At 38.6% G+C, this 27,345-nt stretch overlaps 3 protein-coding genes across 8 annotated transcripts in view; 1 reads left to right on the plus strand and 2 right to left on the minus strand.

Moving 5' to 3' along the window:
- Positions 1 to 1,152: 1,152 nt before the first annotated feature.
- COA5 (cytochrome c oxidase assembly factor 5) lies at positions 1,153 to 4,273 on the minus strand. The gene is made up of 3 exons (XM_066176570.1): positions 4,083 to 4,273; positions 3,574 to 3,657; positions 1,153 to 1,429 (listed from the first exon to the last, which is right to left on the minus strand). Exons 1-3 carry the CDS (start codon positions 4,182 to 4,184, stop codon positions 1,388 to 1,390), a joined length of 228 nt encoding a protein of 75 aa, XP_066032667.1. The 5' UTR covers positions 4,185 to 4,273; the 3' UTR covers positions 1,153 to 1,387.
- On the plus strand, positions 4,250 to 24,922 carry UNC50 (unc-50 inner nuclear membrane RNA binding protein). Of its 2 annotated transcripts, XR_010719454.1 has the most exons (7): positions 4,250 to 4,407; positions 5,129 to 5,412; positions 6,265 to 6,385; positions 8,235 to 8,374; positions 8,451 to 8,552; positions 18,310 to 19,096; positions 24,321 to 24,922. XR_010719454.1 is itself a non-coding variant. In XM_066176569.1 (6 exons), the coding sequence occupies exons 2-6, from the start codon at positions 5,133 to 5,135 to the stop codon at positions 9,210 to 9,212; spliced, it is 780 nt and encodes a 259-aa protein (XP_066032666.1). In that variant the 5' UTR covers positions 4,303 to 4,407; positions 5,129 to 5,132; the 3' UTR covers positions 9,213 to 9,229. The 2 variants fall into 2 exon arrangements, 1 of the variants encoding a protein (XP_066032666.1); XM_066176569.1 differs by lacking the exons at positions 18,310 to 19,096; positions 24,321 to 24,922 and adding an exon at positions 9,076 to 9,229 and having other exon boundaries at positions 4,303 to 4,407.
- Positions 12,829 to 27,345, minus strand: part of MGAT4A (alpha-1,3-mannosyl-glycoprotein 4-beta-N-acetylglucosaminyltransferase A) — a 73,863-nt gene continuing 59,346 nt past the window's right edge. For all 5 annotated transcript variants that reach the window (XM_066176563.1, XM_066176564.1, XM_066176565.1 and 2 more), the window contains 4 exons: positions 18,576 to 18,654; positions 16,255 to 16,321; positions 15,116 to 15,228; positions 12,829 to 14,949 (listed from right to left, as the gene is read on the minus strand). In XM_066176563.1, the coding sequence (XP_066032660.1) occupies positions 14,923 to 14,949; positions 15,116 to 15,228; positions 16,255 to 16,321; positions 18,576 to 18,654 (286 nt within the window). In that variant the 3' untranslated portion in view covers positions 12,829 to 14,922. The remainder of the gene's footprint in view (positions 14,950 to 15,115; positions 15,229 to 16,254; positions 16,322 to 18,575; positions 18,655 to 27,345) is intronic.

The raw sequence follows: 27,345 nt of genomic DNA on the forward strand, positions 1-27,345 counted from the left end.
ATTCTGGCTGAGAAAGAAATAAAGACCACTTGAACAATAACCTACAAACCCACGCAGCAAGGCATACCATGGAAGAGTCCTTGACTACCAAACTCACATACCATTCCCACTCTTCTGACATTTAAATACCTGCCATGTGCCTTTATATTTATTTTTAGTACCTTTTTTATGCTTTTCCTTCTAGAAAGACTTGTGAGTAATACTTTGGAATTAGAGTGTTAAGCTAAAAATACTCTTATAGATATCAATCATCATTTCAGTGTATGTAAAGAGATAATATGGTAATTAGGCCGTGGAAAACAAAGGACACTTATAGCACTTGAACAAATGAACTAGCTCCCACATGATCAACAGAACACAAAAATGTGAAATCAGACTTGACTGAGGTGGCAAAAATAAAGTCCTACACATATAAGGAATATAAACATTCTCTGACTCATTACAGAACAGTTGCTTAAGACAGACAGAATTAAATAATCAACATGTGCTCATTAACTGAAGTCATCGGTTTTAGAAACAATAAGTGTTGCATGCATCTGTTCAGACTGAATGTATGTAAGACACTTGGGTATAAACTTCAGCCAAGAAGAGAAGTCACTATGGCTCTCTCCCCTCTCATTATTTCTTCATCTTGCTTCTAATCAGCTTGCCTGAAACTGAGTTTCCATGTGTAAGAGTTACAGCAGCATTTATTTCTTAAAGGCTTGTAGAGGTGGGGACACTGAAGGAAGAAAAAGGAAATGTTCCTCTGGAAAAGGAGTTCTTACACAGAACCAGTAAACATTGACCACAGTCACGTTTAAGCATTATTTAATGCTTCTTACTCCCATAAATCCCACTTCCTCAGCAGTGTGGGACTGAAAAACACCATTGCTCTCATCTGTTACAGCTTAATTGGGTAGCAAATCTACTGGAGAGGAAGCAGCTTGCACACATATTTTACAACCTTGGTCAACTCCTCACCTCTGAAAATAGCTGTATTCTGAGAAACCCTCTGAAATATTAATCTACTAAGGAAACTCTTCCTCAACACATCAAGTGAACTCCCAGTTCCATATCTTGTATTATTTCTAATAGTATGAGACTATCAGAATTTACAGCAAAGTCACAAAAGACAACTGTCACTTCAAAACAGAATGACAACTTCTGCAGTTTGTTCTGGATTTCACATTTTTATTGCAAATACATGACAGGTACCCATTTTGGCCAGAACTTGCAGCTTTATGCTTGCCTTCTTCTTAACATTTCAATGCACATCCAGGTCAATCTGTTGGAATACTCAGGAGTAGATACCTTCCACAAAAACGCTACATGAATGGATGCAGCAGGTACCATCTTCTTTCTTTAGTCTCTGGTTTGTGCAGGGCTAGGGCTCTTGACGAAGACTTCAGTATCCCTTCCTTCCTCTGAATCTTGCCCTGGTATCCAACTGAAAATTGAAGACAATATATTAAGAGCAGGTATTTTCCAAAAGAAGTACTGTAGAGTGTTTGTTCTATCTTGGCACTTTGTAACATCAGAACAAAGGCCAGAATAAAGCAGAAGAAAATTAGTGATGTAGCTAACAAGCCACAGGGGATTCCGATGAAAGAGGCATTATATGATCTTAAACCTCACACAAAACTTATAAGTGTTAAAAATTATGTGACAAGCTTCCTCTGCATTCTGAAATAAACAACATTAATGATAGAACAGCACAGGAGGATGGCAAGGAACCCATGAAAAACAAGGTAGTGTAAATCTGCTTAGATCAGTTTTGCAAATGTAACTGATAAACCGAAAGAGGAAGATTCAGATGTGGTTGAAGTGGGAGCCACTACAAATGTCTGTGAGGAGAGGGATAACTTAAATACATGAAATTTCTGGAAAAAAAATAGAAATAAATCTATTATTAAAAAAAGAAACAAAAAAACCCAGAAACAACATTCAGCTTGTAAAATCTGCAGGTTTATTCTTGGAAATTACAGAAAAAGCATTTAATGAAAGGCTAAAGATGATGGTAAAGCTGAAATAAAAGCAATAGTGCAGTACTTCCAGAAGCTAAAGAGCAACTCTTTCCCAATGCAGCAGAAAAATATACTTTGATCTTGGGAGAATTATTCTGAAGTTAGATAGCCAGTCTTGAAGATGGCAGTGACAGATTGCAACTCAGCCATATTCTCATATGAGGAGATTTATTTTAACACCATTAACTAACCTTCTTCCAGAATTCAGAACTGCAGCAAAATTTGTAAAGAGCTAGACTCACGATGACACAGCTTGTCCAACAACCAAGCAGCTTTCACTTTAAATCTTGGCCCTACTTCAACATCTAAAGTGTACTGAAGCTACTCCACTGATAAGACTTTCTCTTTCCTAGAAATGAAAACAGCTTCTAGGCAAAACCCCTGATGATTTTAGCATACTGTAAATTATATCTGTATTTAGTGTATAACTTGGTTTCGGACACTCTTGAAGCTTCACTCTTATGACAAATAACAAGTTTGACCGGGCATGATTATTGAAATTTATAGAATTAACAGGACAAGAAAAACTTCACTCATTGGCCTTAAAATTTGGGAGAGTTAAATCATTTAAGAGCCAGCTCTTCCTGCATGACTGGAGGCATTTAGCTAGAAACTTAAGCTTCATCAGGCTCCCTAACCAATCCACAGACAGAAAAATACAGGCACATCACCTGGAGATACACAAGTTGCTACTGCAGCTTCATATAGGTATTTCAAACTTTCAATATACAACATCTTCCCATACACAGAAATAATAATCTGTCACTTTATGGATTAATATGGTTCATACAGAAGAGGTACAAAAAGCTGCTACGACTAACACAAAATGGAAGAAAAGTTTAAAGTACCATTTCAGCTGTACACTCTTCATCAGATAAAAATTAAAATGAGCCCTGCACTTGTAATGTTTGGAAAGTTTTAATACCATCTTTACCACATCCTTAGTATGTTTTAAAAGTTATGGAAATACAAGCAAAAAAATTCTGGGCAAGGAACTCCTATCAAAATACGGAAAACTTTCTCTAATTATACTTTTTAAAATGACTTTTCATTTTCATATGGGACAGTTCATTATATAAAAAAAACCAACTGTTATTTATCATGAATTCTAGTACTCCAAGAAAATTAATGACAACATTAATTCAATGCAAGATCCTGCTTCAACAGTGAAAGTCTCACTTCACTTCATTTAAATGTTCCCTACACAGATGTTTTTCAAAGACCTTACAGGCAAATGATAGCTCGTCAACATTTCATCTTACAATTACTTAATCTACTAATATTTTTAACCCAAAATTTTACTAAAAACAATAGTGAGAATACCAACCTCACTTACCTGCGATATTCTAAGCCTAATCCAATTTAAGCATGTTTTTCCAATTTTTCCTACTCTACGGTTTTTTCTTCATGAGAACTGAGTACAACACCCACAGTTTAATTAGGATTCAAAGGCAAGAGATGTTCTGCTTAATGACACCCACCTTACTGAAATAAAGTGTTTTTCTTAAAAAGTGGGGGGAAAGGACAGGAGCATCCAGGCCAGTAGCAGAAGACACACCACACTTACCATTGATCTTTTGCATGCAAAGAACGTCACTTGCAAACTCCTACAGTGTCCTTCCCTCAAGCATTGTTTAGGGCTTTTATTTTCCTAGTAGACAAAAAAAAAAAAAAAAAAAAAAAAAAAAAAAAAAAAAAAAAAGATTAAAAATTTGGTTTCTACAGCTCGTCAAAGAGACATCAAAATACTTCACAGAATCACCGAACATTCTGAGTTGGAAAGCGCCCACGAGGATCATGTAGCCCTCTCTCAGGGGAAGGCCAGCACAGGCATCGGACCCACGACGCCGGCGTTATTAGCACCACGCTCCGGCCGACTGAGTAATTTGGGCTGGAAGGGGCCTTTGAGGATCATTTACTTCCAACTTCAGAGAAATTCACTCGGGATTTCGCTTCGCTACGGTGACCTGCGCTCTCCCCTGGAGCTGCAATTCCCTAAACTGCTGCAGACAAGAGGTAAGAGGCCGTAAAAGGGCGACGTGCGGCTCTCTGGCCCGGAAAGGCAGCGGCGCTCACCTGCAGGACGCAGGGGCTCTCCAGCAGGCACTGCCGCAGGTCCTCCTTCACGCCGCCGCAGGCACGCCCGTCCTCCTCCTTATCCTCGTAGTACTTGGGCATGGCTGCCAGCCCGGCGCTACGCCCCGCTGCTGCCGCCGCCGCCGGCCGCCGCCGCCGCCATCCCGGGCGCTGCGGCCGCTTCCGGCGGGGGCAGGAAGGGACGGGGCGGCCCCGGGAAGGATCCCGAGCGCCTGCGCCGCGGACGGTGGCGGAGGGCTGCGGCAGGCGGCCGTGGCGGCGGTGCCGGGCGGGGCGGGGGTCGCGGCGCGGGCCGGGGCAGCAGGTGAGACCCTCAGCGCGGGGCGGGCTCGGGGGTGCGGCGCCGCCCGGCCCGCAGCTCAGCGCGGCCCCGCTGAGGGGGGGCCGGGGTTTGTCAGCGGCGGCCGCCGGGCCGCTCCTAAGTCATGGGATCGTACACTGTTAAGGGCTGGAAGAGACCGTGCAGATCATCCGGGTCCAACCCCCCCGCCGTGGGCAGGGATATCTCCCACTAGACCAGGTCGTTCTAAGGCCCATCCAGCCTGGCTTTGAACGCTGCCGGGGTTGGGCCGTCCACAACCTCCCTGGCAACCTGTGCCAGTGCCTCACCCAGCCTCCTCCCCCCCCTCCCCCAGTAAAGAATTTCTTCCTTGTACCTAACCTAAACTGTTTCGGTTTGTACCCGTAACTCCTTGTCCTATCACTGCAGTTCCTGACGAAGAGTCCCAGCTTCCCTGTTTTCCCCCTTCATATATAAGGAGGTGCTAGGAGGCCTCCAAGCAACCATTTCTACTTCAGGCTCAAGTGCCCCAACTTTCTGGCCTGTCTTCCTAAAGGAGGTTCTCCGGCTCTCTTACCAACTCCATGGCCTCCTCTGGAATTGCTCCAACAAATGTCATTGTTTACGCTTGTGCTCAGTTTTTGTCACTTCAGCGTTGCAGCTGAAGTGGCCTGCGCTGCGTGATTTTATTTGTGCCCCATATTGTGTGCAAAATCAAATCCATCTTTTGAAATTCTTTCTTTAGTAAGATGCTGCCAACCACATTGGTTAATTCTGGGAGCCAGGGCAATGGTGTTCTGAGCCCCAGAGATGCTGCGAGGCACACGGCCGGAGCGAAACGCTACAAGTACCTCCGGAGGCTCTTCCACTTCCGACAGATGGACTTCGAGTTTGCGCTTTGGCAGATGCTTTACCTGTTCACTTCACCGCAGAGGGTTTACAGGAACTTTCACTACAGAAAACAGACAAAGGACCAATGGGCGAGAGATGATCCTGCTTTCCTAGTGCTGCTCAGTATCTGGCTCTGCGGTGAGTGCGGGAGAACAGAGAGCAGAAAGAAGAGGGAGGGAAAGTTTAGGGATGAACGTTTATTTTCCTTCTGGTAACACACACACAAAAAGGACCAATCTGTATGGATGATCTTTTAATCAAAGTAGAACAGAAGAAAAAGGCCTAGCCTTTCCCACCCGTTAAGGTGGGAAGTAGAAATCGGAGTAGGCTAAAGTCGTACTCAGTAGTCTTGAGTTGATCTCTCCATTGCAACTCATTTTCTGTTGCATTTTAAACTGCATGGTTCACTGTAACTTTACAGACAGTAAGAAAACCCTATGCCACACGGCAGTGATTTTGTTAAAAAACCTGAATATTTGGTTTACCTGAATATTATGGATAAAACACTGTTTTTACCATAAATGCCCTGGTGAGAGTCTGTATATTGAAGAATTGAGCTATAAAAAAGTGGCTAATATAAATAACTGAACTGCAAATTCAGTATTGTCTCAGTTGCCTTCTATTAAATAGTATATTGTTGTTTGTAATACAAAAACTCTGAACTGAAATAGAATTACACATGTGGTTTGGGTTAACAAGGAGCTTTTATAAAATAAAGAATGTTCTATTGTAGCATTGTCTGAATTTTTTAAAAAATAGTTTGGGTGAACCATTACAATTAGACCCAAGTACAGATGAGTGTTCATATTATGAATAAATTGCATTATATATTGTTTTTGGTGGAAAAAAACCTAAGCTGTTGGAGTGAAAATCTTGGGGGGAAAAATAAAAAGGAAACTGGAGATTTCATAACAGAAAAAAAACCCATCAGTTTAAGATCTCATGCTTTTGTTTCCACAGCTGACTTTAATGATCTTTCTCTGCTTTCAGTGTCTACTGTAGGATTTGGATTTGTGTTGGACATGGGTTTTTTTGAAACAATAAAACTGCTACTTTGGGTTGTGTTCATAGACTGCGTAGGCGTTGGGCTCCTGATTGCAACTCTGATGTGGTAAGTAGTGATTTCTGAAGCCGAGTTCAGTGTTGCTGTTCAGACACAGAGAGTCCTCTGCTGTTTGTGAGACACTTGGTTCTTTGGGGTAAGCTTACACTCAGGTGTTGACTATAGGTTTTATGCTGTTGTAGTAGTTGTATCAAAATGATACCTTAAAAAAGAATACATCTCTTTCTTTACTATTTCCCACAAAGTTAAATGGTGAGAAGGTCTGTATAATGATGAAGGTTCCAGCTTTTTTTTCTGTCTTCCTGAGCTGGTTAATGTTCAGCAGTAATGCCAAACAAACAAACAAACAAACAAAAGGTGATTTTTAGAAAAAAGCTATTCAATCAAAATAATGAACGGATGAGTCAGGTAGTGTAAACCTGAGGATGATTCAGTTTAAGTAATATACACTTGGCCTGTGCTTCTTGCTGAAGACTGTAGCTAGGGCCACGACAGCCACATCTGTTCTGCCTTGTGCTTGGCACCTTTTTGCTTTGTAGGTAAGTGCTGCCGGTTTTATCCTCTACTCTCCATAGACTTGCAGAAGTAGAGATACAGGAGCAGGTCATTTTACAATCCAGGCCTCATCAGCACCACAGATGTGTCCTGGAGCAGTGAGGGAACCATGAAATTATGGGAAGCCACTCTTTCCGTGCTGCAGCAAGGGGAGGGCACCAAAGAGACAATTTTTATTTTACAAGGAACTTAAGAAAGCAAGGGCATTTAAGAGTTCTTAGGAATGGAGCTGACATCTTGAAGTGATGATGACTGGAAAAGCAGCAAATCCTGACAGTGGCCTCAGGAACTCCTGCTTGTAATTGCAAAATTGAGAATGAGGTACATAAAAGAAACATAGCTGATAGATGAAAGGTCTGGGACAGCAAGCCATAAATTGCTTGGGGAAGAGCTTATAGTAATGCTGTCTGCCCCCATCCTCCAGCAACTTGTGCTTCAGGATGCAGTCTTCTAAGGCAGAAAGTCTTCACCATCTGCTGCTTTTCCTCTGTCTTTTGGTCAGCTTCCTGCAGGCCTCAATACCAGTCACCTGGCTTGAGTTTGGTTCAAGTCCCTTCTTCCATTGCAGGCTCACCTTTTTTCCCAAAAGCTCCCCCCATTCCTAACAGAGTCTAAACTCCTTCTTGCCTCACCTCTCCTCACCTTTCTCCCAGGCTCTGCCTCTTTGCAATCCCACCCTTGGCACAAAGAGTAGATCAGAGGAAGCTTCCATGAAAACTCTGATCTCTTATTTCTGAGCATGTATTGACTTCTTCTTCCTCTTCTAAATGCGACAAATATTTTGATGTCAGCAGAGCTTAAGCTGAAGAAGAGAGACTTGAGGCTCATTCAGTAGCCTGTAATACTGGGCAGTACCCATTGCATTTGCACATCTTTTCAGTCCTAATGGGCACGTGTTATGAGCACTCTCCTGCCCTCCTCCTGTCCTTGCAGTGCCTCAGTTCTGTAGAGATGAAATAAACCATCTCTGTGTGAGGTGTGCTGATCCTCTACAACCACTTCACTGAAGTCATCTCCCTGTGTGTACAGAGAGAAGTGGCAGCTTGTGACTGCACTGATAAATTGTACCACTGATCTCTTCTTTGTAAAGAAGTTTTGTTTCTGTATTACCCACAGGGTATTTCAGCTGCCTGTAGCATGCAAGGGATGTGATGATAGTTTTAACAAAACCATTTTAACAATAGTCTGGTCTGCATGATTCTTGCATGTTTTTATTCTCAGATAGCAGAAACTTTGTGGTGGATAATAGGGATCACATGTGACTTATTACATCAAACCTATGTTTTGTCAGTCAGCTTTATAGATTCAGATTAACAGCAGTCTCAAATATCTTTTCATGTAGGTTCATTTCAAATAAGTACTTAGTGAAGCAGCAGAACAGAGATTATGATGTGGAGTGGGGATATGCCTTTGATGTACATCTGAATGCTTTCTACCCTCTTCTAGTCATCCTGCATTTTATCCAGCTGTTCTTCATCAACTGTAAGTAGAATACTTTGAGCTCTCTGCTTCAAAATGTTGCACTATCAAAACGGCTGAGAGCAGTTATCTCTTGCAGATGTCATCATATCTGATTCTGTCATTGGGTACTTTGTTGGGAATACGTTATGGCTGATTGCAATTGGCTATTACATTTACGTGACATTCCTAGGATACAGTGGTGAGTAACATCAACTTCTTTTGTATTCGTTTGACTAAAAAGAAGAGCATGTTTTCAGGCTATTAATTTGATCTTAGCATATTATTTGTAAAGCAGAGGCTTAGCTGCATGTTGAAGTAATTCTTTTGTTGTGGTAAATGAAGTGTGACAGAAATGTACCAGTCCAAGTTTTCAGCTGGGTGGACATCTTAACCAAAGAATCTATATTCTCCATCTCACCAAGTTCCCTTCTTGTATTAGACCTGTAGCACCACAACTTAGTTTTCTTGTTCCTCTGTAAATCCACTTGAAGATGTTTGCATTAGATAAAAATCCTGTAATGAGTTTAAGACCATAGTTTTAGGTAAAACAGCTCCCCAAGGCATATTGAGATAACTGTAGGACTAGTAGGGCAGAGATGTCTGAGGAGGACAGCAGAGCAGAACTGTTTTTTATTACTGCCTTGCCCCAAGGCTACTCTACATGAAGCACCTTTTTTAAAGAGCACTACTTTATACTTGCTTCAATATTGCTTCTGTTTCAGCATTGCCCTTTTTGAAGAACACAGCTATTCTTTTGTATCCATTTGCACTTCTCATCATGCTCTATTTGATCTCATTAGCATGTGGATGGAACTTCACCAAGATGCTTTGTTCCTTTTATAAATACAGAGTGAAATAAAACTAGGACTTCATGTATCTAATGTTTATTTTGTTTCTACCTTAGCCATTTTGACAGTAAAGAAAAAATTAAGAACATTTTGTAAATGGTTGTAAATTTCTCTTTATTGTAGATAATTGTGTAAAAAAGTTTGAAGTGTCCTTTTTTATTAAAATATTTACAACAGTAAACATGTTAGCAATTTTGTTCAAATACTTTCGCAGTACATTCCTAAAAACAAGTTACTTGTACATTTCTGTAGCTTAAATTTAACTGCAACAAGTCTATGTAGCATAACTCTTACTGCAGATACTTTGCACATACTGGCATAAGCTCTACGTTATGAGGGGTTTAAGTGACACCAAAAAGCAGTTTTTTTGAAGAGTAATATTGGAATACCTTGCCTTGGGACTGTGTGAAAGTACAGATCTCAATAGTGTTGCGATGGTAAAGCAACAACTGTCTCTAGATAAAGATCTGTCCTCTCCTTGTATGAAAGACTGTGAGAACAGATTTACTTCAGTGACTACTTCAAATATACATGGACAACTCTGGCACACAGAAGAAACAGTGATGAAAGGCACAATTAACATGACCCATATCAGGTTTCCAAAGATAGCAGCAAGTTTTAAACCCAATCTCTAACAGTCCAGTGGGTATTACTACATCCACCATTCTAAGTGGCAGGTCAATGAACATGAAAGGAAAGTACAAGTTGGTTTGGCTACAGGGGTGGGCTCATGGCACTGCCTGCAGCTGTGAAGTCCACAAGGCAGAAGTAAACTGACCATCACCAACAATACCGTATGGAAAGTGAAGATGACAGCTTTCCAATGCAGCATTCAGCATGAAACATGAGCACTAGGATTCAGTTTCTAAAACAACACAAGAGTAAACTGGTTACAGTAAGACAATTTCAATACTAGAATTTGATCTCTAAGGAAAAACTATAATTTATCTTAAAATACCAAATATGCTGGCAGTGCATCTTACAGTACTGTGTGTTTCAGCCACTGTTAAGGCTTGAAGAGATTCATGTTTCCCTCTCAGCAGATGCTGAACGACGTTCTCCTTTAAACAAGGAAAGCACTGAACTGCTGACCCATGGAAGGTGAAGGATTCCAGTCAGGATCTGCTCCCTCCCTGGCTAACAGCACAAAAGCTCCTGTCCTGCAGGCAGCTGCAGCCTAACTGTACACCTTTTCCCTAATAGGAATCCTGGCATTGCTGATCATCCACTTCAGTTCAACAGTAAAAATACTTTGTATTTAGTGCTCTGTGCTGCAATACCATTGAAGTACTCGGGGCCTGTGTACCTTCCCTTTAGAGATATCAACGTTTTTCCCCTTGAAAGAAGGCTTCATCATTCTCAAAGTGAAGCTACTTTAACTCCCAGCAGTTCACTGTATACAGCAGAACTTAGCAAAACCCTTTAGAGACCACTAAGGTCAGAAAGGTGACACTCAAGGATTAATTCACCAGGTCTCCATGGGCTGTGTGTTTTACATCAGCAATCAATGCTAGCCTGAAAACACCAGTTGTTTAGTAGCTTTCAGCCTTATGCTGGTGATTGTAAAGATGATTTAAAAACACAAGGACTTTTTTTTTTTCTCCTTTCTAGCTAGAGTTACTTGTTCTAGCTTTTTCAGAATACATCCTTCCTAGTAAGAACAAACATAAAACTTTGGGTTCATGTATTTTAGGGGAGCAAGGTTGGAGAAGATTTCATTTTTCTTCTCCCCCACAAGACTAAAATAATACTTTCCAAGCTAGAAGCAAACTACAAATTACTATGATACTTCATCTGGAGAAAGTATTTCCAACAAAGGACAGAGATTACTGAAATTATAATATATCTGCGGAAAGAAAAAAGAAGGAAACTGGTACACAGTTCCCAAATTTTTCCAAAGACTAATCACACTTCAGCTCATTCATGGAACTGTGTTTCACACAGGCAAAGTATAAATAGCTTTGCTCTAAACTGACTCAAGGTGTTTAAAAACTGCTTCGAAACAGCTAGACAAGCAGTGATACGACAGAAGACTCCAGTCTTTTCTTGGTCCATGAATCACATCTATCTGAATTTTTCTAAGCCATCTTTAAGTACAGAAAAAAGTGAATATATCCATAGGAATTTTTTCCATCAATGAAAACACACGGTTGAGATGCCTGCAAAAGCTCAAAGCCTTATACAGTGCTTTAGAAACACTCTAATTATCACATCCTGTTCACATTATTTACAAAGTTTTCAGTAGGATGACCCACTGAATGAGCAAAGCAAGATAATACTGACAATCTTGTGTTTCCTTGGTCCCAAGCAATCCTGATCAGCTCAGAAAAGCAAATGTTCACATCAGCCAGTCTGTTTGGCATCCAGTATAAGAAGTCCATCTGCCCAGATAATGAAGGTTTCTGGCTATGCCTTTGGTTTCACAAAAGTTTGCTTTTGTGAAGCTTTAACAGCATCAGATGGAGCTAACAGGAGCATAGGATAGTGCAGGGTTTTTTTAAAACACTTTCCATTATTGGATAACTCTTAAGATTCAGCAGCCTTGAGGGGATTTTTAAGGTCACAACAAAAATAACTTGAAATGGAATATATGTAGGGAAAAACTCCCTCAAAACAGGTAATAGGTTTAAGATCTCTTATGGTAATACTGTCCCTTCCAATGGAGACGTGCAGGAGACATTGGCCTACTGGTGCAGACCCAGTCACAAAGAGTACCCAAGCAAAAGGCTGATGAGCCAAACAGTCCAGATGTTCTTACTTAACCATACTTCCAGGAAGGAGACTTGCACCACTTCAGCCTGACCTGGAGATTGGAATTTAAAAGTACAAAGCCCAGAATAGCTGTCTGCAGAAATAATCTGCCTGATTAAACCAGCTCTGAATTTACCTGGATCTATGAAACAGAATTTGTCTTCATGTGGAACATTTATCTAGAGAGCCTGTAAGTTCAGGAACATTGAAAGTATTGAAGCAGCCCAGAGTATTGTCAACTCCTACTACTATAATGTAATAAAAATGCATCAGTCTTTAGAAAACGACCCACATTTTACTAGTTTAATTTGTTGTCTTGGATAAATTTCTTCTCAACATTTTTAAAAACTAAATATGCTACTAATCAGTCTTGCAAGCAATGTGGTAGGGGTTCTATGTATTTAAGTATATTAGCAGTGATTCATCTGAACTACTGTGAAATGTCAGGAACAGGGATGCTTTGAGAATAAGCACACAGCTTTCTTACACAAATGGTACCAGTAAACTTCCAGACTCACGGAATATGGAAAAGGTCACTGTCAGCAAAACTAATTATATTAAGAAACTGCAATATCTAATGTATTTCTGCAGTCTGGATTGTAATAACTTGCATCATTCATTCACAGACATAGCTGAGAAGAAAACCTAAATAGTTTCTCAGACCTTTGCTAGCTGACGTGTGATAAAAAGCTGTTGCATGTTGGTAATTTGATGGCAGGGCATTATACAGGAAACAAATGGGGCTGTAGCACCACAATAAGCTAGAGACACACAGGATTCAGAGCCTAGTCACCCACATTCCTAAATCCAAGAATAATCCTAATTTATGTGACCAGTGCTGAGCTTATGCTCTCAGAGTCTATGGGTAACACAAGCTTTTCCAAGTAAGTTTTTATTTATACGATCTGATGCAATCAGAAAAAGTAAACAAGGTCCACTTGGTAACTTATTTTTCTTGATTTTACACCAGTCAGTCTAAACAAGTCTTACCTCTGTGTACAAATCTTGTCTTCCCTGTGTCCCCAGACAACATAGCTAAACCAAAACAACAGCAGTCGGTAGAAGTAAAGTTCTTCAACTTGAATATTGCTGAACTGTCAAAGCTATGGCACAATTCTCCAGGCAACAAGGCAGAAGAGAGGGCATGTTGACACCATAACCCAGTGGTGAGGGTGTGATGGAGTGGTAGGTTCAGGCTCCTGTTCCTTATATCATGAAAGAGAGGCCAAATCTGTCAGCCAAACTTTAATGGGGAAGTACAAATTCAAGACCCCTGCTCTAGATCAGGGAACCTGCAAACAGGTTTTGTGCATCTGTGCCCTGATCAAAAAGACCATAAAGGTAATTTCCAACATAAGTGATTCTATGATTCTCTGTTGGGGGTAGCAGAGTGTGGTTTTTTTCTACAGGGAAAGCTGGCCAGCTTTTGAGATGTCAGTTCCAGGAGGCTGGTTCACAGCACAACTGAGAATACCCAAGCTAGCATGGATGCCTCCCTCCAATGTCAATCAGGCACTTCAATCCTATTAAAGGGAGGAAATCCTGCTGATTTCTCCTGGCCATTCCTGACTAACTGAATTTTTCCCATGCCTGAGTCCTTACACACAAGCAGCTAAGCAGAAAGAAAAGCAGCAGCATTAATACTGCAACAGTTCCACTCTGATGTAATCCAGATTACATTCTGTTCCTGACCGAATTTCTGATTCATTTAAGATCACTGTTGTTTCCTTTGAAATGAAAAGGCAGGGTACTAACTTGAGGCCAAATTCAGTTCCTACTATAGTTGGTGCGAGTTACGATACTGACCCATAAAGGAGTCAAACTAAGACCTTATTCTTAAACAAAGGAAGAAAATAAACTGTAACTATTCACTTATGTATCCAAAATAAACACTTCAATAACAGAACTTTTTAAAAGGAGACCTCTGTAAATCAAATGTATCTACTATTCATTCTTTTGATAAAAGGTAACCTCTTGTCACTCCAAAGCAAAGCTGGAAAATGATTTTCTTCAGTACAGAAAATGAATTTGTTCAGCCTAGGAAATGTTTACAAATATTTTTAGAAAGAACTGGTTTGGAGTAAAAAAAAAATTATTCTAAAATGCAATGGATTCAATCTAAAATCACTGCAGATTTAGTACATAATATGAAACAAGACATTTCAACATGCTTTTTATGTGGCTACAAACTGTACATAGTGGAATTTCATAGCCCCAAAGAATAATGCTCTTCAGAACTCTGTTTATGCCTCTGAACATCATTCAGATTCTGTGTATAAAACTACATAATTTAGAAACTTAACCTTTTTTTTTAAACATGGCAGTATATTTGAAACATGGTATTAATTTATGTTTGCATCTCCAAAGAAAAATGTAGAAAGATAACTTAAACTAGAGAATTCATAAAAAAACTATATCAATTTAAAATTTTACTGCATAAAAATATGTACTTTTCAAATTATTTTAATAAATTAAATATCCCTAGCATTTTTAATATATATCCCTGACAGTCTATAAAAGAGGGTTCTTGTTATAGAAAATAAATGGAACTCCGAAAGTACCCCCTTCATAAAACTTATTTAACAATAATTATATTTCTTTTTCTTCAAGGAATGTAACAATATGTACAACTCTATATTACTATACTATCAAAATAGTACAGGTTAAGCGTAGCAGGGTTCTGCAACCATAAGATGGTAAAGTCACATTACAGTGGAGGACAACTTGGGCCTCGGACAAACGTTATCAGTGTGGAGCATCAGTTTCTGGATGGATCAGATAAGAAGGGGTAAATACAATCTTCTCATCTACAGTAGATTTCACAAGAGGTAGAGTTCAAGTGAAAAAGAATGACATTAGGAATAAGGTGCATGCTCAGTATTTTCAATTTGTGACTTGCTAAAGATGTCGGACTTTATAGGAAGAATTTCCAATGATTCTTTCTTTGTCCTCTAAAGCAGATTTCCATGATCAGTTTGTAATCTTTTTAATATGAATCTGAAATAGAGAATCAGAAAAAATATAAGTCATGGTTTAGTGTATTACATTCCTAAGTAATAAGAAGTAACTACTTTTAGTGTCAGCCAAAAGTCTGAGGTTCAAAATAAAATGAAGAAATCTCCCATTCACTGGTTATGGTTTTCAATGTTCTACCACCCCTTACCTCGTTCAAAATTGCCCAAACAGCTGAATTTTGTATCACTGAAAGCCGGAATGATGAAATAGGATTTAGGCTGGGGTCAACTGTTCCTTCAGCTACACCGTTTTCAAACTTCCCTGCAAAAGTACATATTCAATTAAGACCTACTCAACAAACTGAAGTACAAAATCCAGAAAATGTATCTGCAGTATCACAATTCACAGCATCACTGTGACAGAATCACAGTGAAACTAGTATCGTTCCCAAAATAAAAGGCAGTGAGTGATTTTGACATCAGATCCAGTTTTGCAGCAGGAAACAATATGGGGCACATCATCAGCACACACCCATCTGAACAGGATTACACATAAGAATAAAAGCTTTGAAACTGTCTAAAGGCATTAACACCTCGAACTCAGTCAAGATTTTGACACAGGTATTCATTTAATATCACAGAACTAACATGATGCCTTTGGCTTATGTGTTTTCAAGTAGGATTAAGGACAAGGGATATCATTCATGCATAACATATTCCTATTTAAAGCATCTTCAATTATATTAGGATGAGTAAGAATTCAATTTAAAACCCCAGTTAGACTTCACAGTTAACCATAGACAACTGTAATTTATTATGACAAAAAAATGTGCTTCCATTACAACAGGATTGCCCTAACTATGTCCAGCACCAAATTAAAATCCAGGTGTAAAATTTCTCTTCCTTGACAGCATGTATCCAGGCACCTTCCCCAACAGCCACTTGGCTGTTGAAATGCAAATCTCATCCTGTGATGAGACAGCTGATTGTCTGTAGGGTGGGTTCAAATCCAGGCCAAGCACACAGCTCACACCATCGCACTCATGCAGTCACAGGACAGAGGAGGTGATTTTACAAAAGTTGGAAATGCCTCTATTATAATCTAGGCGATCAGTCCTGGCAGAAAAGTTGGATGTAGCTGCACTACAACTAAGAGTCACAAGAGATCTCTGTTTAGTACATCAGTCTCTGAAAAGAATCAGTGGACACAATATTAAGTAAAGCCTACAGGGTCATGTACCCAAAAATGAATGATAAAAACTCAGATTTAGTTTTTTTTTGGTTTTAATAAAGATGTCTTTAAGAGTTGCAATAGTAAGAATACACATTTCCTTCTACTGTTACATACCTATCCTGAAGTAACCATCCTCTAAGCGTTTGTCTTTGGTTTCTTTGCTTAATACCAGTTCTTCACTCTAGAACAACAAAGCATAAATAAGATAATTTATTTTGACATATGACTTTGCCAGAGAAAGACAGATGTGTCTGCACTCTTCTTATATATTCACGATCCATTTTTTCCAAGTAATTAAGAACAAGCCTGGAATACAGTTATTTATAGCCTTAGATGAGGAAAAAAAAAAAGGCAAAAAAAAAAGCAAAAAAAAGAAAGAAAGAAAAAAAAGCAAGAGCAGCAGTGTTCCAGAACTGAACAATAGTTGGCTTCAACAGAGAAAAATCAAGTACTCTAAGTGCCCCATGAAACTCCCGTGGTAATTGCCAGGTGAACAGAATACTCAGCACATACTGGCATACACAGTAGGAGACAAGCAAAGGCAGACCTGCCTTCTTTTTCTGTGGCTTAACGAGCTTTCTCTCTTGCACAAATGAAAACTTACAGCTTACTTTTTGATCTAAGACTTTAGATGTGATGGAAAGCCAAGAGACCAGCGAGGGAAGCACCACAGTTATCAGTGCCTCACTATATGGATGGGGATCAGTAAGGTTTTTTTAATAAGAACAAAAAAACAATAATTGTAGAGCAGAGCTTGAAAAAACAGCTTGAAAATTAAAACCATGATCCAATACTGAAAGACCCACTTTAAGAATTTCCCAGGAATTAATTAAAAATGCTTGGCAAAATGGAGATTAAATTGATCAGCTTTTTTTTTTTTTTTTAAATTCCTATTTTGAACTAAGACTGCTGAAAAAGTGGTGGCAACGTTCTTGGTTATTTATTTGGGGGGCAGGTATTTTGGTTTTCTTTGTTGGTGGTGGTGTTTGGGGCAGGTTTTTGTTATAGATTGTCTTGAGGGTTTTTTAGTATGCTGCTTGAGTCCCAGACAAATCCAGTCTGGGGGTACTCTGGTTTCTAAGGGTTGTTTTCTGTTTCTCTGAATTCTACTTAAGGAAGATCAGGGTTAAAAAACTTGAATGACTTTCTAGCTCTACTGAAGTCCAGAGTGGAGAAACAGGGCCCTCAGGAGCTGCTGTCCTCAGCTGACAATATTTTACTGACAGTATTTTCTGCTGACACCAGTGGCTTAGGAACAGGCCCGATGCAGAATTTCCTGTTTACCTTTTCCACATATTGTATCAATAGCAATAGAACCTCTGTAGCGTTACTTCCTTAAGGGAGGCTCCAGTGAGGGACATTCCGCAGCCAAGTAAAGCCAAAAAAGAGGTGCCTGATGCATATTTTTGCTCATTATCTGGTGCATTCTTGTATCTTGGGCTTAGATGAATTGAGGGCTGTTTTTGTGGTTGAATGTATTTTCACATTTTTGAGAAACAAACCCCTCAGATCTTATGACATAATATCCCACGTGTCATGTTATATGGTTAGAATCAAACTAACAATTTTCTTTTTAAGGATGGGAATAGTAAGAATTTCCTATTTTTGCCTGCTCCAAGGAAGGCAGACAGGGAAAATGGAGATGTGAACTCCTCAGTCACTACTTACTTCAAAAAATAGATAAAAAGAAAGTTTAAAAAAAAGAAGATTCAACATACAGCAATTTCAGCATAGATTTCAAGATTCCTACACTAGGTATATGGGGCAAGATAGACATACTTTGCGATTTTAACACTAAATAAAATAAACTTTTCTGAAGTAATATCTAATCCTCTCAGTCTTTTGTGATCTAAATAGTTAGCTATAATATCTAGTTGAAGAAAAAGAACCCATACTGTCCGACTTCAAACAAGAATATACTTTAGATAGTGTAGTACTCTCCTGTGGTAAAACTGGCTAATTTATGGGAAAAAAAATCAGAAATTGGGAGAAAGGTACACATTCTATTTAAGAATCTATATATTTTGGAATCTAGTGGGTTTGGATGTGTGTCAATCCCTGAACTAAGACTTGTTTAGTAAGTCAAATAGCAGATTGACTTAGGTTTCCCCTTTCCCAAAATACATAGGAGAGGAAAGACTGTTTGTTTTTTTTGTTTGTTTTAAATAGTAGCACTGAACTGGAAGAAAATGACCTTGTTCACCTCGAAATTACCAACAGCACTTGTAGCAGACTGTACCCTGAATGAACATCTGAAAAGCTACAATAGTCTTCTGTGAATATATCCAGTTAAAAGAAGGAAAAGTATGAGAACATCAGAACATCATCATACGGTTTAAAAAAGCATTTATGTCTCCTCATCCTTTTAAAAAAGTCAACAAACAGACTTAGCTTTTATCCTGTAACAGAGAAGACACAAATAAAAAAAATCCTACCTGAAAAGGCAAAACTTCTACAGTGGTGTTTAGAAGTATGTCTCCTGGATGCTCTGGATTGCCACTGTGAAACAAGTACCTATAAATGAAAAGGAAAAAACAAAGACAGTCGACATACATCAGTCAGAATCAGCTGTGTTACTGTCTTCCATGTTAATTATCACATACAGATGTTACAAGGATAAACATTGTTTTTATACTGGGCCTACATCAGCTGGGGCTAAGACGGTTTCCCTTGTTACTGTAATTGGAAAGGGTCAAGTTTTTCAGTTGCTAAAGAATAGTTGGGCAATATTTTACAGAGGAAGGGAGTTTGCATCATCTGCTCTTGCCAGATTACATTACACAAGGCTATAGTCATTACTGCCTGGCACACACTGGTATCACCTCCAGAAGCAGGAGCTCTGCCTTCTTCAGCCTCCCCCCAGCACACATCACCTTCTCCCTGTGCCCACAGGATGAACTCTGCAGATCCATTCTGAAACAGTTCTGGGAACTTAGCCAAGTCAATATTTTGCCAGGTGAGTGTTCCCCAAGTCCATCTCTCCACCATGGTTCATTGCAAAATCTCATTGATGATTGTGCCAGGAATTCCCAACCCATATCCACACCCTTCACGTTACCTGAATTCAAACTTCTGTTCCAAAGACAGATTTAAGAAAAAAAAAATCCCTCAAAAAAACAAACCGTAAAAGCCTGTTTCTGACATGTATACACACATAAAAAGGACTATTTAAAACCTGTACAAAGTCCTCATTACTCTCACTCAGTTGTGCAATTGATTTTTATTAATTGGACAGAGTAAATATGTTTGAAACATTATCTAAACCATCCCTATCAGTATCAATCACTGAAGCGTTCAAATTCTAGCCGCCTACTTTGAACAGCTTTTGCAGTACTGCACATGTATAGATCATGTTACAAAAGAGACAGTTTAATTCCTCTTTCTTTATATATAACAGGAACTTCATGGTATTCTGAAATGTATTATGTAAACCAGTAATAATATTTTTTTACCACTAGGTGGAATCAATGCTTGAAAATTGTTCACTATTGCCATTTTTTTCTAGTGGACCAGAGTTAATTCAGATTACTGTCGTAAACTAATTAGATCCTACACCTACTCAGATGCCACTTTTAGGAAGACTATTTTATTATGTTTAAATGAATATGTAAAAATCTATCAACACATTTCAAACGTTTCTTCAATTGGAACTTAGATGGTACTTACTGTTAATTTCTCTTTGACATTAAATATGTCACCAGCCAGAGACAAAATTAGTTCAGAAATTATCACTTGATTAAAATTAAAAACATTAGCTCAATTTGCAATTTATTAAGATGCAGTTAGAAATGTAAATTTCAGCTTGTCTTTATCCAATATATCTGAAGCCAGGTTGAATACCTGCCATTAATCCATACTCCATAGATACAAGAAGAGTAGAAGAAAACAGCGCTCTGACCCTGACTCAGAAATGTCTGTGACCCCAAAATGACAGAAGTATTTAAAGAAAATGTACACACACGTAGAACATTTATCAAGGCTCAGAAAAGGAGCAATGCCTCACATTGTGATACATGAAAGTCACACTGATTTCTGTTGCACTGGTTTCAGCAGAACTGCACAATTGTACTGAAAAACAGAACTGGACTATATAAGCCTCACTACTATGTTTCAAGAAAAATAATTTCCACACTGTACTTTAATGTAAAGGTTAGTCAATTCCAAAGTATACAGGCTGCCTAAAACATCCACCGTTCTTACAAAACAAATCTTGTGATTGTTTTTGAGACAGTAATGACATCTAAAATACCCCAAAAATTATTTTTTCTAGGCCTTCATTGTACATCTCAATAGTAAGCAAACAAAGCCCTCAAGAAAGCTGGAAAACTGAAAGTACATTCTGCTGTCTTTTGATCTAAAAGATCTAACTAGCCATTCCTTAGTCTGTCAGATATCCTAAGCAGTACTGGCCATTTTTTCTCTTGAAAACACTGAAAATTCTAACGAGACTTAATTTAAAATGGAAGTACTCAAACACCCGCCGTATTCCCATCAAATGCTCCACTCAAACCACAGACATGCTGCTTTTCCTTAGCACTTATTTCTGAGAAGACACACGTAAAAATCCACAAAGAAACTCCCTGTGATCTGGCATCCCTGTGCTCTCAATGAACAGTAATTGGCTTTGGAGGTGTGGATGGTTTTTTGGGGGAAGCAGTAGCAGTGAGGGCTTTGTTTATCCATGAGGGGTTGTCATTTATTTATTTGGGTTTGTTTGCTTGTTTTTAAAAACAACCCTGCAAGCACACAAGCACAGCCAACCATTTCTCCTACTGTGCTATCAGCTTTCAGATGCAGCTTCCTCCCCTCAGCAGTTGTCACTCCATTAGAGCAATGCACTCCCGAGCTGGCACAGTGCCAGAGCAATTTACAGCAGTAATTAATCAAACCCGATTTCCATGTAATCAAACCTGCTATTTTAGTATATTTTCTATAACTATCTGTTAATCCATATGCACACACAAATGTAACACATGCACATGTCACATTTTAAATTATGTTTAGAAGGGAAGGGATATTTTTATATCTGAGCCTTGCTTCAACACTTGACAGATAACACCTACTTAGACATTAAAAGTTACACAGATTGAAAACAGAAGCTTAAATACACACACACAGTCAATCCATAACTATGATAAATATTTTGTTTAGAACTAAAATTTACCAATTAGAAAATTTTATTTGAAATAAATTTTAATTTATGAACAAACATATTCTACAGCTCCTAAAGTAAGTGTCATTCACTATTCTTTTGTAAAACTTGCTTTTCTGATGGGAGATTTTCCATTGGAGAGTCTTTGGAAATGGGTTGAGAGAGTAAAACTCATTTTGAAACAAAGTTCAGTTAAATTTCCCATTCAAAAATCCTTGAAATGGCTTTTAAGGAACCTGTCTTTACCTCCCCAAACCTTTTGGGTTTGCACTCTATATATACCAAGACCTTTATTACAAACTTGCTGTTATGCTAGATATTTAACTGAACGAGAGAGTATTATGGGTTTCTTCCTCCCAGGTGGAGAAAAGACTCTTATGTCCCCTAACTAATGAACTGCTTTATTTATCTGATATTTTTCAAGTCAATAGACATTTCTAGAAACTACAGAGACATCTGCAGGACATTTAGGGTCCTCATTAAATCACTAATGTAGAGTAATCCAGCTGATAGCCAGAGGATTACGAGGTTGCTTCCTTTTATTTAATTCCTGCACAAGTAGTAAGATGTCTGGCCCAGTCCTTTTTTCTTTCAAGGGAAACACTGTTTTATAATGGACTGAATGACCTTAAATGTCTTTTCCAACCTAAATGATTCTATGAGTCTAGGGTTTTCAGATTATGATATGCATTTGTCAATACAGATACTGAAGGACCTGGGAATAGCTTTGCTTTCAATTGCTAAATTGTTATGACACCTGTTGTGGGATTTACACATGACAGTCCATGTAAACAGTAAAAACACATGCTTCTTTTCCTAATCATTTAGCATTTAAGATTTCATTTTCTATCAGCTGCTTAAACCTAACAACTTCTGAACCATTCCTTCAAAAGAAAATTCTGAAAGCAATGGATCTCTAAATATAGTTATCCCAACCAAACACAATTTCACCTGAAGTTAAAAAACCAAACCCTACCTTGCCTTACGGAACATTACTTCACTAGTTTCTTAATAGCAAAATACAAACATGAACACAATTGAACACTTTTGATCAAAGGCATCAGAGAAAAGTAACTCTTAACTTACAATTGCTAAGTATACTATTAATGTATCTGAATCTAAGAGAACCTTTTCTGCTGGCAGTGTCTTTTTAAAGCGTCACAGGTCAAAGATAATAACCAACTACTCTAGATATTCAAACCTCCTCTCTACCAGAAATAATTACAGGTATGAACTCACATACATTCTTGCTCATGACCTCAGTGTGGTATGAGAGTAAGAGGAGGCTAAGTATTAATATTTCATGTAGCATTAAAAACACACACAATATTTCAAGAGTACTGAAGGTTTAAAAACAAACAAACAAACAGAAAAAAACCCACCAATCATCAAACTAAATGGAGCAAAGTCAATGCTGCAACGAAAACTTCTGTTTTCATACTCAGTGACTTCAGTATTTACCCAGGCTGAGGGGTTGAGTTGTTGCCATGGAGCTAGATATACATATACAATCAAGACAAATAGAGGGGGGAAACCCCCCCAGCCAACAAGCTGAAACAAATATTCGTTCATACACATCCTAACACACAAAGGGAGGGGAAGGCAGAAATGTGATTATTATTATTATTATTATTATTATTATTATTATTATTATTATTATTGTACAATGACAAAAGGCACCATTAGTCTGCCAATGCAGTTAACTATCAGGGTTCTTTAAAAGCCCACACTCAGGTTCAGAACCCCTCCAACAGTGAGCACCCAGAAAGATTCTCACCTTTTGTAACATAAATTAATATTACTAATCTGAACTGCTGACTTTAATATTCTTTTCATAGCTAAATTTTTTCATCACCTGTGCTTTCAAAAAAAAAAACAACACACACACACAAAAAAAAACCCACCAAAAAAACCCAAAACAACAACCATGCGTGCCTCTACCCGCCCCCTATCTTGTTTTTAAGGGGATGTATCTCTCTTCTTTCTCTCTATGCTTTCTACCCAAGCGTATTTAGGGCCAAAAAACTATTATTCTCTCTATTACCCAACCCTATTTCTTTTAGGTGTTAAAAAAACTTTTACATTTTATTTAAATAAAGTGCCAATTATTTTTTCATCTCTAGAAAGTATTCTAAGTCTACTTCAGTTCTAATTAAAATAGAACTGAATACACAACAATTTTATTAGTAAATTATGGCAGTTTTAAAAAAGGATACAGTATACAAAAATACTTTAAACAGCACAATTAACACCCACTGTCAATGTATCTGGGTTTTTTCCTGAAGGAAACAAGTTATCTCACCTGATACTAAACCTGATTCTAAGAATATAAGAATGCAGGCCTTTGTGCTCTGCAAACATCAGGAATCAAATCCTTTCCTTCATATATCCTCCTTACTTCTCTTTTTAGCATTCTGATGTATTTTAGTATATCCCATTTTCAGAAAAGGAAAATAGGTAGGAAGGCAGAGAGGAAATGTTTCCTTCCACGTTTGAACAAATTATCCATAGCAACATGCAGCCTTAGAGGTTTTAATTCTGCAAAACATGAATTTCTGTAAAAGCAGTATCCAGTCAGCAATTTTTTGCCTCTCTACAGATGCCATCATCCACTGCAAGAGTCATTATTCCCCAATTCTTTCCAGCATTTTTGATCACTGGATGCAAATGTGGTAAAAAGAAAACTAATCTACCTCCTTTGTGTCACTTTCCCAGAATCCTAATTAGGAAGTGTTATTCTACTGTCACTGGAAACCAGTATTAACCATGCACTATTTCCTCATGCAAAACACAACCAGAAGATGAATAATTCCTTTTCCTGCTCTCAAGCTCCATTTATTCTCCTATTTTTCATACCTCTTACTAAGTCATTTGAAAAAGTTGCTTATACTTCCAAAAAAAGTGCTATTCCTCCAGTCTTGATATATATGCATCTGCCAAGTACTCACAATAGGTAAGCAATATAGTGGAAGCTTTTGTTTTATATATATTTCGTTATATATTTAACATCTTGTTGTTATAATTCCAGATTTGGAAAAAACTCCCCACAAAGAAAGAAGAAATCCCCTGGCCTCCCCAAACAACACAAACCAAAAAATACCCCCACCCTATTACCTTCTATGCAAAGTTCCTGGTATTTCACTTCCTCTGACAAAATGAGCCCATCTAAGTGTCTTTGTATAAATTGGGCTCCATGGTTGAGAGCTGCAAGGGTTGAATTCCCCATTTTCGCAGAAGCGTCGACCCAGCGCACCTAACGGAGTGAACTTTCTTGTGTTTGTCAACGGGCCACAAAGTAGCTTGACTGAAGAGGTGATGGAAGGATTTTGGGGAGTGGTCTGAGTCTGTTTTAACCATCACATGCCTAGAAGTTAGTTCTCTCACACCACTTCAAAACTCAATCTGAATCTTTTAGTAAGGCTATCTGAACCATTTCCTAACCCTCTTCACTTGTGCAGCATATGTAGAAGGTATTTAGCTGTGTAAGAAAATCTCATTCTCTGGTCTACTCTTCTACTGTTTCCCAGACATGACTATGACATCCACTTTCTAAAGCTGCACTGTCTCTCTGGAGTGGGCTCACATCAACTGCAATTAAAAAATCTGACATTAAATTATTTTTAAATTTTTCATTTTGGAGGTGGTTTGAGGGTTTTTTTCCTAATTCATGGATAGGATTTGTTTGTTTGCATTTTTTGCTGGGGATGATTGATTGTTCTTTTATAAGGTTATTTCTGCTGAATTTTTAATCCAGTGAGAAGCAGAAAGGCTTTTGCTGGGGTTTTGAGTTTAGTATATGTGCGTGTATATATGTGGGTGTATGCACATAAACATGTTTTACCCACCCAGCTTGGCTGGGGAAGCACAGGTAACTCCCTTCAGTTTTCTTATACATGGGCATTTGCCACCATTTGAGATTGCACTTGGGTATGTGACCTCATCACAGGCTGGAAAGATGCAATGATGACATCTCAGAGACTCTAGTCCTTCTGGAAATCACGTGAAGCATTTTAGAGTGTCTCAAGTGGCATTAGACATCTAACATTTTGGCAGCAGCATTAAGCCTCCAAGATTTCTGACTAAGAACTATAAATCCAGGAACACTGCCAAGTACACAAATCTTGGATATTAGTATCATTAAGGAAGAAGCAGCATGTCCTTGGCTTAGGCAGCTCTTTTCTTCTGTCTCTGATCCATACTTTGAGGTTTTTTTCCCTTTTCATATGAAGTCCTTGCCTCATTGTTATGGGCAGAATTCCATGCCCAGAGCAAACCACATCAGTGCTTGGGAGCCTGCCTGCCAAATCCCTGCTGTCAGTGCATCCATCTGAGGATGTTCTACTCATTAGTACAGAAGCTTATGCAAACAGAGAAACCAAAGTCCTCAAGTTCTCTTTTATGGACACTAAAAGTATTATCCCACCTGAAATGTACTGACAAACACCAAAGCATTAAAAATAATACACTCAGAGATTTTCAAATATTTCCTATCAGCAGACATGACCGTTACAAGCTTCATAAAATGGTGTTAGACTTTAATAGCATAGATCTTTAGAATCAGAATTAAAGATTACTTCTAAATTATATACTTTATGAGTATGCACTTACATAGTTCTTGAGCTAAAACTGCCCACAGAAAGTTTAATGTATTGGGCTGAAGGGGGGGTTCTACACTGAACAGTGATTATGAGCAAAGAACACCTTATACATCAGGCAAGTCACTACTGTTACTCATCTAAAACTAAAACAATTTTGCGGGTCCCTAAGGTTTGAGTGGTTGTTACTGCAAAAGTGAATGATGAGGAAGTTCCATTTCCAGTTTTGGAAAGCTGTTAGGAAGGGGGTTTTTTTCTGTTGTACTGCATTTGATCTTTTATCTCTCTAGTCACAGGAGGACTTGCATCCCATAGGATGGATAATTAATTACATGTTGGATACATACAGGACTGACTGCTATGATACTTTTTTGGTAACTTTTTTGTACTTAAAAAAATTATGATATATTTCACCGCTAGAGAACCTGTTTTTAAAGCGGCCTTTATTTTCCCTTACATAATATCACACACCCATTTGTCACTTTTTATGCAGGTATTTTTCAGCACTGTCACAATAATTTCAAAGCAGACAAAATATTGTATATGTTTAGTTACCAGGAGTCCAACAAGATACTATTCACACTCAATACATTGATTTTCTAGCTTAAATAGTAGAATATATATTTTCTTGAATGACTACTAATTCTGTGTTCTGAGAAGATACCATGGGAAATATAAGTGAGGTTAACATCACAGGTTCCCTCTAATTCCAATGTCCAGAATACAGAAAATTAGATGAATAGTCTCAAATACTGCACATCTATGCCAATATCAGAGCACAAGCTGGTAAATGTAATCTACAAGGTAGTTTGTCAAAGTATTAGGATTCCACTTTAAAACTGAAATTCCAGTCAGCAAGTTGTACCTTATAAAATCACTTTACTAATAGTCAATGTCACGTTAGGATGACTACTCAGTAACTTAAAAGGAGAGGCCAACCGGCTACAGGGCAACTACAGAGTTCAAAACAGTGATGGGGAGAAAGGGAAGGAAAAAACCCAACACTACAAGCAAAAACACACTGCCCCTCCCCCCCCAAAAGTAAACCACCAGTCCTTTAGAAAATATTCAAAGTAACACTACGAAGCAGTATTGCAGAAGAGTCTGGAGCACAAGTCCTATGAGGAGCAGCTGAGGGAGCTGGGGGTGTTTAGCCTGGAGAAAAGGAGGCTCCAACTCTCTCCAAACGTCTGAAAGGAGGTTGGAGCCACGTGAGGGTCAGTCTCTTCTACCATGTCTCAGTGGAAAGGGCAAGAGGAAATGGCCTTTAAGTTGCATTAGAGGACGTTCAGATTAGATACTAGAAATATTTTCTTCACTGAAAGAGTAGTGAGGCACTGGAATAATGTCCAGGGAGGTGATGGAGTCACCACCTCTAGAAGTTTCCAAGAGGCAACTGTATGTGGCACTTAGGGGATAGGGGTGCTGGGTTGATGGTTGGACGAGATGACCTGGAAG

This window comes from Chamaea fasciata, unplaced genomic scaffold (genome assembly GCF_029207755.1).
Source record: "Chamaea fasciata isolate MVZ Bird 193981 ecotype frontalis unplaced genomic scaffold, bChaFas1.0.hap1 SCAF_2, whole genome shotgun sequence".
Taxonomy (NCBI): domain Eukaryota; kingdom Metazoa; phylum Chordata; class Aves; order Passeriformes; family Sylviidae; genus Chamaea; species Chamaea fasciata.